Below are 15,720 nucleotides of genomic sequence, written 5' to 3'. Positions count from 1 at the left end.
TTACCTTAATGACGCTCCTCTCACGGTATTGGAGACATATTGATTCTTGGGACTGGTTTTGGACGCCTGATTGACCTGGCTTCCTCACCTTCAACAGCTTAAGCGGAAGTGCTGGCAGCACCTCAATGCCCTCTGCTGCCTGAACATCATCACCTGGGGTGCAGATTGCTCTATGCTGCTGCAGCTCTGCAGAGCCCTTGTTTAATCATGCCCTGGTGGAGGCAGGAGTCCCTCCATTGAAGGTTAGGCATGCACAACTCCTCACGAGCTACGTTGCACACATTCGTAGTTCTCCTGCACATCTGATTTACTGTCTCGTAAAAAGGACTGTTAGAAATGTCTTCTGACGGGCCACAGGAGAGTGAAGTGTGCTGACCATTTACATATCCGTAAAAAATATGATATCCAAGACAGACAGAAAAACAGACTTTGTTCTGGTTGGGAATAAGTGCTCTCAGTTGAAGACACTGTTTGAAAGTGAAGATGCTTACCAGTGTTGATGTTTTGTGTTCTAAATGTTTCGACAGAATAACAACGATAGTACCTGAACAAGGTTTATTCAAAATGTTTTGACATAACAACAACAGTGATGGTATCTGAACAAGGTGAAGCCTACTATGGTGCAGATGAGGCAGATTTTGCATCAGTAGAGGAAGAATTAAATACCCTGAATCAGTCAACCACAGGGGTAGGTGTTAGTCCTGTTAAGAAACTATGGTCAGTGAAGTCAAGTCATAAGCTCTATGCATCAAGAAGGTGCAGAGAAATTACTAAAGCTATGGATGAATACACTACAACAAAACTGACCACATTCTTCGAAGTAGAAACTCCATCTTCAGAAGAAAATGAACCAAAATACTCTTGCACCTCTTGCCAGGAATTTTTCAAAATTATCAATTCAGCTGTTGAATGTTGTGCATGCTACAGTGAAAAGTTGCAAGTTTTAACTATTATTCTTTTCAAAGGAAACAATTTTGAAGCATATTCCATAAGTATCAAAGTACATAGTAGACAAATCGAGAAATGTAAGGTCTTCAAAAAAAAAAAAAAAAATCTTTGGAATGCCAGATCCCTATTATGATCATCCTGTAGAAGGAGCTCAAGTTCAAATAGTGCAGTCATTTTATCTGGAAGATAAATGGGACTGTTATCACCAGAGTGACAACAAGAAAGACACTATAACTGTAACAGGTGAAGGTCAAAAAGTTGTGCAAGTGAAGAGGTACATGATTCACATGTTGGAAGATAAAAATTTTGTGCACTACGACCTTAGTGGGTAGTTCGACACCCACCTAGTGATGTCTGTTTATGTGTGTACTGCACGAATTTTGAACTTCGCGTGATGAACTTACTGGAGCACGACATGACACCTTGGTTGGGCGTGTGGAGTCATTAGTAGTCTGTGACGTAAAGCGAGAGACTTGTTTGTTTCAAGAATGTGGTGACTGCCCTGGAAAGGGAGGACAGTCTTTGCAGACACTTGGCCTGGAAGACATAGCAGATAACTCTGCAGAAATTACAGATGTGACATGGAAGGAAAGTAAACTAATTGAGAAAACCGGTTCCTTTGACAGTTTCATTGATGAACTTCGTATATGGTCAATGAAAGCAATAACACACCAGCATCTGAAGAAATTGCAACAATGTCAACACAATGCAGAAGTGAAAGGGTGTGTGCAGGCTGAAGAACTATGTTTAGTGTTTCACTTTGAGTTTGCTGAGAACAGGTCTGTAATTCTCCCACAAGAAGTACAAGGGTATCATGGGACTAATTACAATTTTTCAGTTTTTACAGGAGTGACACATATTGCCAAAACAAGACCACAAATGTTGCAGTTATAAGTGATGACACAGGACGTGACTCAGAAAATGCTTGGCTAGCAATGCGCAAAATTCTTCAACTGCAAACAGGGGCATCATTATTTCTGATGGTGCTCCTTACCATTTTAAAAATTCATTACCAGCTGTTTGAATTGAATCAGTCGCTTGTGCCAACTGACTGGGTATACAGTGCTACTGGTCGCGGGAAGGGGCCTTCTGATGGTGTTGCAGGCCTGCTAAAGCACCTTGCAACGAAACATAATCGTTCAAGACCAAATACAGCTGTGATTCAGAATGCTGAGGATTTTACAATAGTCGTGAAATCTTACACATCCACAGCCCTCATTCTTGTAAACAAAGAGGAAATCGAAGAATTCGGTGAGTAGAAAAAAGAAGAATGGTCCGAACAAACTACTCCTGTGAAAGGAATTCAGAAGACACATTTTTGGACTCAGAGTGATGGGCAAACTCATATTGCGTGCTCTTTAAAGAGCAAGAAAGAAGATATTTTGTTCATTTGGCCAACACCTCAGAAACAGCAGGATAATATTCAGATTCCCAACCTGAGAAGGGTGATGTTTGTGGCATGTGTGTATGACTCTGACTGGTGGCTTGCAGAGTTATGAGTTAACGAAATTGTAGTGAACTTTATGCTACCACATGGACCAGCTGCTGGATATAGGTTTCTAGCTGAAGGACAGCAACCACACCATCAGTACTCACTTCCTGTTAACAATGTTTTGAAGATTGTAAGTGCTCCAGTTCCCATTGATTCAACAGGAAGGCACCACTCTATATCAAAGGAAGATACGCAAGCAGTGGAGCACATTTCTAGTTCATTGACTGGCTAACTTTGGTATAAAACAGAGTACACAGAAGTTGTATAAATTGAAACCTTTTAAGTCTTTGGACCTTTCACATACATTTTGGAACCATTTAAAATGCTTGAAAAATGAGTCTTGTACTCACCTTTCAAACTAAAATTATGTTAAATAAGGCTAGGTTTTGATTTTCATGTCATGTGATACTGTGGTAATAAATCAGGTTTTATGTATGGCAAAAATTTCAGTTGTTTATAAAACCTGTTCAACCTAAAAGTGGAAGCTCTCCTTTTCAGGGAATGTAGAACTATATGGTACTAATCAACAGAAAAAATAAAACTTTATGGATTGGCGTTTTTGGGGAAAAAAATTTCCATAAATTATAAAAAAGTTCAGAATGCTATGGTAAAAGAACTTCAACAGATAATTCCAACTGGAGGATTTCTTTGTAATTGTAAAGCAATTATCTTCCAAATAAAAAAATAACCAAAAAAATAACCAACAAAATATCTAGAACTATTCCAGAAATACAGCATTTTAAAATTTTTTTCCAAAATTCATGTCTTTAAAATGGTATGCACAGTGTCATCTGCGGAGGGCTGTATCTTAGAGCAAAAATTTTCTGCTGTGTGTGTGTGTGTGTGTGTGTGTGTGTGTGTGTGTGTGTGTGTGTGTGTGTGGGGGGGGGGGGGGGCGGGGGGGGGGGGAGGAGAGACGTGTTCCTAATTTAGTCCTTCATTTTAATATACGCTAAATTCAATAACATCAGAGACTACGAAGGTAAGATTTTTTCCTAGCTTGCCTGAAATGATATGGACTATGCTGCACACAGTTCTTAAATCAGCTGGCGTGATTTGAAAGTGGTATTTGTTTGCGTTATGACTAATTATGTGATACCATTATAAATTTCATGCTTCCTGATGAGTCCAACACATCATATTTTTCATCATGCAGCATAAATTAATTTTCTCCTGTTGTATTTTATTTAAATAAAATGATCGTTTGGCATTCTTGGCTCAGAAATCCCATCCGAGTTTGTTCAGCCGCCTAGGGCAAGTCTTTATATTTCATGCGACTTTGGTGACATATGCATCAATGATGATGAAATTATACGGACAACACAATACCCAGTCTGCCAGCAAGCCCCCCCTGGAATCGAACCTGACCCATCTCCCCCCAGCATGGCAGTTAGGCACACTAACCACTCAGCTATTGAGGCAGATATATTTTCTTGATTGTGATGTGTCTTTTTCTTTTAAAGGATATGAAGGAAATGGAAAGGAGGAAACGAGTCGAGATGATAATGAATAGTCGTCTTTTCCGTGAGGAGCTGGAACGAATTATTGAAACCCAGCTGAAGGATGGAAATGGCCCAGCAGGTTTGTTGCAACAGCTATCGGACATGATGGGGTTGCAGGGTGGCCGTTTACAACCTGCAAGTGTATTCAGAGGTGTGTAAAATACCTTTTGTAGTCCTCAATCTTTAAATGGATTTTAATCTTGCTTTTTGAACTGTGGAACTTATGTGCAAGTCAGTTAGATATTGTAAAGCCAGTAAATCTTTCATAGAGCAATCATGTAGATATTTATGTTTACATAAGTGGTTTTTGTAAAATTTGTGTAAATTCATAGTTCGCCTGAGGTCTTAGCATCTTATACATTAAACAATAATGTTTTGTAGGATCTAACTGTGTCATTCCTATAAATGATATTCGTGGTGTTGAAAGCATGGGCTATGCAAAGGGAGAAAAGATCCTTAGATGCAAGTTAGCAGCAGTCTATAGATTAATGGATCTTTGTGGCTGGACCCAAGGAATCTACAACAGTATCACTGTAAGTATTCTGCGCTAAGTTTTCAAGTTCTGATTAAATATGTGAAGTAACTCCTAATTTTAGTAGCCTGGGCACAGTGACATTTTCAGTGAATTGCCAGTTTTGTAAATACTGATGTGCACGCCAACTATGCCATCATGTAAGATTCTGTTTTGTTTGTAACAGATTGATGTTAACATCTTGCATTTTTATTTTCAGGCGAGATTGAACCAAGACCAAGAACATTTTCTCATAAATCCGTTTGGAATGTTATACCATGAAATAACTGCCTCAAGTTTAGTGAAAATTGACATGCAGGGCTCAATAGTTGAGCCTGGAACTACAAATTTTGTTGTGAATGTTCCTGGTTTCATGTTGCATTCTGCCATTCATGCTGCCCGTCCAGATATTAAGTGCATTATTCATGTTCATACTCCTGCAGTGTTGGCTGTGAGTATCATAACTTGTCATATTTTCCTTTACTGTAACATGTTTAGCTCGTAACTTATTTTCAGTACTGGTCTTAAAAATATGCTGTGCAAGTGTGAGCCCTCTGTCTGGAACACCTAGAATTACAAAGGAGAAATTGATTTCACCCAGACCACTAGAGAGATCTTGGGGAATTCAGAAAGTATCTGCAACATTCTGAAGGATGGTTAGGGATTGTAATTACCCAGTATCATTGTTATCAGTAATTAGCAGTATTACGATACACACAATCTTCTAGCCTTCCTGCACACCTAGGTAGCCTTTTTCTCCTTCAATGCTTCTCCAATCCCCCAGTTTTCCTTCGGAGCATTGACTACTGATGCTTCACATAACAGCCGACCATCCTGGACCTGCCACATCCCTGCATACTTCCACATGTATCACTGGAGCATTTTCACCAACCACTTCAATTTGAAATTGATATTTTGTGTAAATATATATTTTAAAACACAAACATTGATGATTGACTTCAGATATTGAGACTTAAGTTTTTTATTAATTTAAATGTGAATTACAGTAGAGTTGGCAAAAGAAGATCCCTTTCAGCTGGCAGTGCTGTACCAGCTTTCAGCTGTGAAGTGCAAATGGCTGCAGGCAAAAATAATAGTCATCTATAGAGCTGCAACACCACTGAGGCATTGCCATAGAGAAAGACATGCAAAATCATGTTACGTGACTAGTTGAGGTAGACACGCAAAGAATCCCCCCAAGCCCAATGCAACTGTCGGGGATCTTCTTTTGCTGCCTATATTACAATACTTTGCGTACTTTCTCTAGTGTCCTTTTTTAAATAAACTGATCGAAACAAATTTATCATCCATTATGAAATGAGGCACATCATTTTAATTGGACTTTAAATTTTACCTTACAGAGATTGCAGTTTAAAGCATGTTTGTGAGGGAAATTGTCACACTGGTTGTTGCACACTAAGTTGATAAGACATTGTATGACTAATGACAGTAACAGTAGAATTTCTGGGAATGCTGGAAAAAGCAAACGCAAATTAACTTTGCAGAATTGTTGATAAAACATGAAAGAAACTAATCTTTGTCTTTCACTGTTGTGGTAGCAAGCTGATATGTGCTCACAAATTTCCCCTCCGTCAGTGTACTCAAAAAGTCTGTCATAGAGACTTCGCTGCCTTATTAACAGCATCATCCTCTAGAATGGTGTTATTTGCTATGGTTACTTTACTTTTCAGAGTGCTGTCTGGAAATTTTGCTCCATTAATTCAACTTTATAATGTATCTATTTTGAAAAATTGTGATAACTTATTTGCTGAAACTCTGCCTTCATTGTGGTAAAGACCATATGTATCAGTATGAATATTAGGTGTGGAATGAGCAGATTTATTCACCCATAAATTTGTTGTCGGTGGCGCACACACACACACACACACACACACACACACACACACACACACGTGCGCACACGCACACGCACACACACGCGCACACGCACACGCACACACGCACGCGCACACACACGCACACACGCACACACACACACGCACACACACACGCACACACACACACACACACACGCACACACACACGCACACACACACACACACACACACGCACACACACACACACGCACACACACACACACGTGCGCACACACACACACACGCGCACACACACACACACACACACAAAAATCAGAGCCCTTTACCTCTCCCTCGTACCCCTTATCTTTCTCTTGCTTACCTGTTGAAGACTATGTCTGCTATGAATATCTTGTAATCTCTGCATTTGTTACTGTTAAATTAATACATCTTATAACCTGCATTTCTGTACTATTCCGTTACACTGAACGACAAGCAGTTGGATTTGTTTCATAATTCTTTTACAGGTGTCTTCATTAAAATGTGGCCTACAGCCTTTGTGCCAAGAAGCTATTGTAATTGGTGAAGTTAGCAATCATCCATATCTCGGTGCAGTCTTCGAGCCAGAAGAACGAGAAAAAATTGCCAGAAATTTGGGACCAGTAAACAAGGTTAGTTTTCCATACTAATTTCATTCAGGTGCTTTAAAGAAAATATGTACACAATAAGCATATTACATTGTATGTACATTTATTGCCACTCTAAGGAGGTAAAATGTTCTGGTGTAGTGTGAAATGACTTTATAACAAATGTGCTCTTCCTGTTCCGCCCAAGGGGTCTATATTATTGCTTTTTTAGGTCATCAGTTGTGAACTTAAGTACAATTTCAGAATGTTGGATACTGTTACTATCAATGTAACATGTTCGAAGACGGTGATACACAATGAGACAGCTATTAGATATGTGAAGACAATGAACAGATTTTGTTAGTGAGGCTGCAGGCTCTTACATTGAGTTTTCCTTGTCAAAATCTACAAATCCGAATCTGATCTTGAATCAGTTAGGGTACCTTTTTATTTATACTTCATGATAAAATAAATCATTTCTGACCAGAATGGTTTAACTGACATCAGCCACAATGTATGAATAGTGATATCAGCTAATTTACAATTGGCTTTTGACAGTCAGTCACTCCAAAGATTATAGAGTCAAATTAATAATTTTTTGTATTTAAAATCATTCAGTTTTTGCCACTCCAGTAATTGATGCGACAGATGAAGCAGAGGTCCTGTCATATGTTGTTTGCCATATTTTCGATCTCACAGAATACAGTAACTATCAAAATGCAGCTCATATTTCCATCATACCTCACGGCGACCGCTTCCAACCAACATTGCTCTGCGTTACACATAACAGCATTTGTGAAGTTACCTGCTGTGTTTTTATGTGTTGCGTACAACCGATCGGTAACCGATGTGGTGACACTGTAGCAGCAAGTGACAGAAGTCAACTATCAAGTAATTTTAATCGCACTATAGGTGAGAGACTGAAATGAAACGAAAATTGATCCCACAGAATGATAAATGTCATAGCTACAGATACAAAATGCACCAAAATAATTCAATAATTCTATAATTTTTGCAGTAAGTGTTTCAGGCCAAGTAAACTTTCTTTCTGTTTACAACTCTAGATAAACTCACTTTCTTTTTAATCTTAGTATCATAAGTATTATGGGGTTTCACTTTCCAAATGTTTCTACGTTATCATTAATGAACACTTGATTGAAATGAAATTTCTTGTAATATACCAACACGCGTTTAGCCAGTAGTTCGCCATTTTGGAAATGGCACAAAGGGTGGTGTTTTTTGGTAGTATGTATATGAACTCCAATACGTTAGGGTGCACAGAGAGCAGAGTTGAATGGCAAAAGACATGAATGCTGCTGTCCTTGCTCATTTATTTATTTTTTGTTTCTTTTTAAAAAGTTTTAATTTTTAACTTCATTAAGTCTCTTCTTTTTCTATGTTGTTGGTTGATCTCTGTATCATACAAGTTCTTCTGTCTGCTGTTGGGTTTGTGTGGTAATTCAATTTACAGTTTGTTTACAATGTCGTGAACAAATTCTCAGAGGGTTGTCGGGAACGGAGAAATGAGCTCCGTCCAGACTCTCTGTACATAGACAGCTGAGGAGGTAAAGATGATGCGGGGCTAAAAAGCCGCACTTTCTTTGTGCAGTTCTGGTGTTACATCTGTGGATACTGGTTTAGTGTGACATGACAGTTATTTGGTAATGGCCACAGTACACAAAATAACAGGTACGGTGTTATTAGACCACCAATATAGGTGGCAGCTGGACTAAAAACATTCAAGTACCGAAGTCTACAGGTATGTGGTAGCTTCAGATGATCCAGAACTAGGCATACCTCATTCAAGACGTTATCAATAAATAGTATTTATACCTACTATGCTGCATTGGTAAAATTGCAGTTTTAAACGCTCACATATCATTGTAAAACAATACTTGAATATTAACTCGACACTGCACTTGGCACTTTCATTTGTGGCTTGCTTACACCCAGGTGCCTTATTTATAACGAAAGTAAATTAGAAGAGTGTAAGCATATTTATGACAAACATTTTTTTGCCTCATGTGTGGTTAAGTATGCTGGTGAGAGGTTGCAAAGTGGTGCCTGTTGCGTAAGAACATAATGAAAATTTGACAAGCTAAGAAAGAACGTGTACCTAATGATCATTATTGCAAGAAATGACCTCAGAATTTTTGTTGCCAAGTGAAATGAGATGTTTGAAATGTAATGTGCTTGAATCAGCAGCTTTGTGTATTTACTGTTAATGATTTGTCCCTCAATCTACTGTTACCATCAGTAGAAACGTTGACAAAAATTTTTTTTGAGCTAATTTGAAATGTTATTTGCTATTAAATTATTATTCTGTGGTTCTGTCGTTACATTGTGAGACTGCCAGGAAGTCCGTTGCAACAAATAAAGGTGTTCTCTGTTGTAGGGAACTTATTAGCTGCTAAGCAATTACATTGTTGATATTGTAGATGAGGCTCTCAGTGAGGGTGCAAGTACAAAGGAGCACTTAGATAATTCTTCAGTGTGTGACAAGATGATTTTGGGTGGGCGTTGGTGTCAGAAATGAGCAAAAATAGTTCCTGATATGCTTTACTCATTGTATCTTACTTTTAGTGATGTCGCAAATAGCTTATAGGAAATAGTTTAGAATTTTCTCTAGGCATTGTGACTTTAGGGTGACTTTTTGCAAAAGTTCTCTGACATCTTCAAGAAGATTGCTACTAATTTTTTCCTCCATCATTACGTAACTTAACTAGGGCTTTGTTCTTAGTAGACATACTCCTCCTCTTATTGATCAAACTCTTATCCAGATTCTTCAGTGTCTCACATTTTTATTCTCTCCAGATCACCACACTGTTCCCCACACTCGTTTGTTTACTTTCTGCCTCCATAATAATCCCACATAAAACTTTGTATCATAGAATGTCACTCATTTTCTTTAATTCTTTCTTCCCCACCTTCTCCTCCACATCTCGTCCTCTATGCCATTCTCTCTTCTCATTACGGCTTAACAAACTGTTACTGTGAAAGCTCTCTGATCAGGTAAGAGCTTTGCAGACTGTTATCACTTGTGCAATTTTGTGTTTCTCCGAACATTTCATGCTGATTTGAGAGAACTTTACATCAAGTGACTCAAACATGGTGGCGATTTATCGAAAAACCTGGAATTCTCAGGAAATTGCATTTTACCTGGAAAGACCTGGGGAGTTTCAGGAATCTCATGAAATGTCAGGGAATTCTGTGTTTTTAAAGGTGTGTTTTCTACATGTATGTGAATATTAAATCATGTAAATGACCAGTGTTTAAAAACTGCTACTTATGGCTGGTTGATATCTCAAATGAGAGGAAACAAAAGTCGTTATTGCGTATTGCCCCCCCCCCCCCCCCCCCCTTCCCTCTCCCTGCTCACCATTAATTTATCAGGAGCTTCTTGACACCATTTTCCTCCTCACACTTGGAATTCTCCGAGAATTTTTTTCCAGATTTTAATGGCTAATCTGCTAATAGTGCTCTTGACTTGTTGGTACATTTGGACATTTCCATTTCATTGTAGAGCTTTTGCGTGCATCTTATAAAACCGTACGATAAATAATTTTGTGATTTCTTTTTCATTTTTCTTTTCTTTTATTTATTTATTTATTTATTTATTTTTTTAGTTGTTGCCATGACATTGCTATTTTTATCTAATGTAGTGGTCAACATATTTTAAACAGGTTGTTCCATTCAGTAACTTTTAAATTCATTCACATTTCAGTGTTTGTATGGAAGTTGTGATTTAAAATTTTTATTTAACTGGGTTCATCAGGGCTTTAATTTTGTAGTGTATGATAATATGTTAAACTGTGTGATGGAATTAATTAGATAGTAGAATATCATTGTATTACCTGTGTTCATGTTTCAGGTTATGTTTCTATCAAACCATGGTGCTGTCTGTTGTGGAGAAACAGTAGAAGAAGCATTTTATAATGTTTACAATACAGTTCTGGCTTGTGAGACACAGGTATGTATTGATAAATATGATGAAATTGTTTTGTTGTTAATTTGTGCATAGCTGTGACATATTTAAATATAGCTGTGACATATTTAAATGTAGCATGGGTATCATTCCATGCCAAGTGATCTAGAGGTTCTCACGTGAGCATTACAATTCTGTACAAATATTCACACTTGTTCTCAATAAACATTCGTGAAGTTTAACAACCACTAATTCCATCCTTCCGGAGATGTAGTAATTTGTTTGACCCCATAGCACAGCTATCGACAGTCTTACGCAAAATAACTGAAAAAGATTTCGTGAGCAATTTTCATTTGAATAATTCAGAACAAAGTTGGCTGAAAAAATAGGTGCTCAAAAAAAAATGTAGTTTAGTGTTTTGTATATTTGGAAGTAATTGCATGAAAACCTGAAACTGCGTGTAATTACTTACCAATACAAGGTCTCGGAATATAATATTTCATTCTCCTACAGATTTCCAATGGTTCACAAATTGAGGGCAAAGATGGCAAGTTTTTTAAAAAATGCCAAAAATGGTAGCAAAACCATGGGTGTGAGAGATAGTGGGTAGGGAAGTGGCGTCAACAATGAGGAGTAGGGATCCAGGAGGGAGAATGGAGGGGATGGTGGAGAGTTGATGAAGGAAGTGGCTGGAACCTTGGCGTGCGAGGCTAGATTTTACACAGTTGTTTGGGTTGGAGGTGTTGGTCAATGAGGGTCGAAACTCTTTCAGTGGGGGGAGGAGGGGGTTGCAATGTCATGCTACAATGGGGTGATAAAGATTGTTGGGTTTGTGGATTTTGGGAAGGATGTCTGAGGTCAGGTGTCGTGGAGGTGAGCAGGGAAATAGATCATAGGAGAGCTTCTGGGAAGAGTCTAAAGTGGGGATTGAAGATTATGTTGGACTTGTAGAATGGGATCACTCTGGCAGAGTTTATAGTTGGAGGAAACAGACAGTTGTCGGATACATTCTGCCAGGTGCCACTGCCATTCATACCTAATTTGGCTGTCAAGACGGCAATGCAGCCTTCAGTGATTATTGTAGCAGAATACTGTCAGATAATTTTTCAGAAAACCTCGATTAATTCTGGTCGTATGTACAGACTGGTAGTGACACTAAAGTCACTTTATAGTATGTAGCGAATAAGACAGGAGCTGAAATTGAGGGTAGCAAAGCAAGAGCTGAAATGCATAACTCCGTTTTCAGATGTTCCTTTACTAAGGAAAACTGAGGAGTGTTGCCTCAGTTTAATCCTCCTCCACTGAAAAGATGAATGAAATCAGTATTAGTGTCAGTGGTGTTGGGAAACAGCTGAAATTGTTAAAACTGAACAAAGCTCCAGGGCCTGATAGAATTCCTGTCAGACTCTAGATTGAAATTGCAGCTGAGTTAGCCCTTCTACTAACTATAATTTATTGTACATCCATGGAACGAAATCTTATGCCCACTAGTTGGAAGAAAGCACAGGTAACACGCATGTAAAAAAAAAATAAATAAATAAAAATAAAAAATCCACAAAACTACCATTCAGTGTCTTTGTCATCAATTTGTTGTAGAATATTAGGACATATTGTGAGCCCAAACATAATAAGGTATCTTGAACAGAATGATCTCCTTGCCAACCAGCATGGATTCCGAAAACATCGATCATGTGAATCCCAACTTGCACTTTCCTCATATGACAAACTGAAAGCTTTGAATCGAGGCAGTCCTATAGATGCAGGATTTCTTGTTTTCCAGAAAGCATTTGACTACGTTCACACCTACGCTTCCTATTGTCAAAAGTTCAATTGTATGGAATATCAAGCAAAATTTGTAATTGGATTGACAACTTTTTGGTAGGGAGGACACAGCATTTTACCTGGGATGGAGAGTCATCGTCAGGTGTAGAATAACTTCAGGTATCAGCCAGGGAAGTGTGCTGGGACTCGTGTTGTTCATGTTATGTATTAATGACCTTGTGGACAATATTAATAGTAACCTCAGACTTTTTGCAGACAATGCAGTTATCTGTAATTAAGTACTGTCTGAAAGAAGCTGCATAATTATTCGGCCATACCTTGATAAGATTTCAAAGATTACCAGCTTGCTTTAATTTCTTCGGAAATGTAAAATTGTGCACTTCACAAAACAAAAAAATGCAGTATCTTATGACTATAATATCAGGGAGCCTCTGTTGGAATTGGCCAACACATACAAATACCTGGATGTAACACTTTCTAGGGATATGAAATGGAATGATCACATAGGCTCAGTCACAGGGAAAACAGTTGGTAGTGTTGAGTTTATTACTGGAGTACTGAGGAAGTGCAATCTACATCTACATCTACTTGTATACCCTGCAAACCACTATGAGGTACATGGCAGGGTGTATGTTCTGTTGTACCATTTATTAGGGCATTGTCTTGTTCCATTCGCATATCGAGCATGGAAATAATGGTTGTTTGAATGCCTCTGTGCGTGCAGTGACTATTGGTATCATATTCTCATGATCCCTTGGGAGTGATATGGAGGGGATTGTAGTTTATTCCTAGAGTCATCATTTATTTAAAGCCAGTTCTTGAAACTTCAACAGACTTTCTCAGGGTTGTTCATGTCTGTCTTCAAGAGGCTGCCAATTCACTTCCTTCAGTATCTCTGTGGCACACTCCCATGGATTAAACAAACACGAGACCATTCGTGCTGCCCTTCTCTGTGTGCGTTCAATATCCCTTGTTAGTCCTATTTGGTCCAGGTCCCACACACTTGAGCAATATTTGCACAAGTGATTTGTAAGCAATCTCCTTTGTAGACTGATTGCATTTACCCTAGTATTCTGCCAGCAAACTGAAGTCTGCCACCTGCTTTACCCATGACAGCCTATGTGATCATTCCATTTCATATCCCCACAATGTTATATCGAGGTATTTGTATGAGTTGGCCAATTCCAACAGTGACTCACTGATATTATACTCGTAGGATGTTTTTTTTACATTTTGGGGAGTGCACAATTTCACATTTCTGAACACTTGAAGCAAGTTGCCTATCTTCACACCACTTTTAAATCTGATAGATTTGACTCAATGTTCACACAGCTTCTTTCAGATAGTATGTCATTATAAATAATTTTGTCATCTGCGAAAGTCTGAGGTTACTGTTAATATTGTCTGCAAGTTATTCATATACAATATGAACAGCAAGGGTCCCAACGCATCCTTAGGGCATACATGAACTCAGTTCTACGTCTGACGATGACTCCCCATCCGAGATAACATGCTGTGCCTTCCCGCCAAGTCTTCAGTCTAGTCACAAATTTAACTTTATACCCCATATGATCAAACTTCTGCAGTAAGTGTAGTGTGTTGCTGACTTGGTTGCTTTTCGGAAATGAAAAAATACTGCATCTGCCTGAATACCCTGATGCAAAGCTTTCAGTATGTCATGTGAGAAAAGTGCAAGTGGGGTTTCACATGATCGATGTTTTCGGAATCCATGCTGGTTGGCGTTGAGGAGGCCATTCTGTTAAAGATACCTCATTATATTTTTAGCTCTAATATCCTACAACAGAAATATTTCATGGATATTAGACAGTGGTTTTGTGGATGAGTTCTACTACCCTTCCTGTAGAAGTGCGTGATATGCACTTTTTCCAAGAACTGGGATAGCCTATATTTAGGAGAGGAGCTAATTCAGCTGCAAATTCAGCATAGAATCTGACAGGGACTCCCATCGGGTCCTGGAGCTTTGTTCAGTTTTAATGATTTCAGCTGTTTCTCAGCATCACTGATGTTAAAACGTATTTCATTCATCCTTTCAGTGGTACGAGGATTAAATTTATCCAGTTCTCTTGGGTTTGCCTTTGGATATGAACATTTGAATATGGAGTTAAGCATTTCAGCTTTGTTACCCTCAGTGTTAGTTCCTGTCTCACTCACTGCACACTAACTTTGTTGCCACTAACAGCCTTTACATATGGCCACGATTTCTTTGGGTTCTGTTAAAGATCATTTGACAGTATTCTGCTAAGGTAGTCATTGAAGGCATCACGCATTGCTCCCTTGAGAAACAAATGCATTTCATCCAGAATATCTCTAGCAATAGGCCCTACACTTTGTTTTACACCTATTATGCAATAATCTCAAGTTCTTTGGAAGTTTCCTTACAATGACTGTACTATGGAGGGTCCCTCTCATTATGTACTGTTCTACTGGGTACGTATCTACCCAGTGCATGGTCAACTATTCTTTTAAAATTGAGCCATAGTTCCTCTACATGCTCCTGTCCTGTGCTGAAAGTTGGTTTTTTTTATTGAGATATGAGACCAATGATTTTTGATCTACTTTACTGAACATATATACCTTCCTGCTTGTTTTAGTTGTCTTTCACACTTTTGGTAATGATTGTTGCCACAGTCACGTCATGGTCACTGATACTAGTTTCGATGTGGTGGACATCCTCAAAGAGGCCAGGTCTATTTGTTGCCACTAGATCCAATAAATTTATAACATGAAAACCGTAATTTTTCCCAATTAATTGTTGAGAGATTAAAGTCTCCACTGATGATTGGGGAACTTATGTGCAAGTGAAGTGAGGTTTTCTTTAAAGTTTTCAGTTAAACCAGGAGATGAGTCTTGGGGGGGATAGAAGGTTCTGATTGTTATTTTATGCCTAGCCCTGCTACTGAGTCTGTCCCAAACAGTTTTACATGCAGCTTCAATTTCTATCCAAGTGGATTTGAGTTTCTTGTCTACTGTGACAAATACACCACCTCCATTACCCATTTGCATATGCTTTTGGTGTGCACTTAAATTTTCTCCAGAAATCTCACTGCTAATTTCAGGTTTCAACTAGCTTTCTGTACCTGCAATTATGAGAGCCTC

General features: G+C 38.5%; 1 protein-coding gene across 9 annotated transcripts in view; it reads left to right on the top strand.

Annotated features, from left to right (window-relative positions):
- LOC124782755 (protein hu-li tai shao) overlaps positions 1 to 15,720 on the top strand; it is a 421,012-nt gene that overhangs the window by 310,078 nt on the left and 95,214 nt on the right. For all 9 annotated transcript variants that reach the window (XM_047253968.1, XM_047253970.1, XM_047253971.1 and 6 more), the window contains 5 exons: positions 3,904 to 4,093; positions 4,324 to 4,475; positions 4,674 to 4,904; positions 6,798 to 6,941; positions 10,768 to 10,866. In XM_047253968.1, coding sequence (XP_047109924.1) covers positions 3,904 to 4,093; positions 4,324 to 4,475; positions 4,674 to 4,904; positions 6,798 to 6,941; positions 10,768 to 10,866 — 816 coding nt within the window. The remainder of the gene's footprint in view (positions 1 to 3,903; positions 4,094 to 4,323; positions 4,476 to 4,673; positions 4,905 to 6,797; positions 6,942 to 10,767; positions 10,867 to 15,720) is intronic.

This window comes from Schistocerca piceifrons, chromosome 1, assembly GCF_021461385.2.
Source record: "Schistocerca piceifrons isolate TAMUIC-IGC-003096 chromosome 1, iqSchPice1.1, whole genome shotgun sequence".
NCBI classification, from domain to species: Eukaryota; Metazoa; Arthropoda; class Insecta; order Orthoptera; family Acrididae; genus Schistocerca; species Schistocerca piceifrons.
This window is presented reverse-complemented; position numbering and strand designations above follow the sequence as displayed.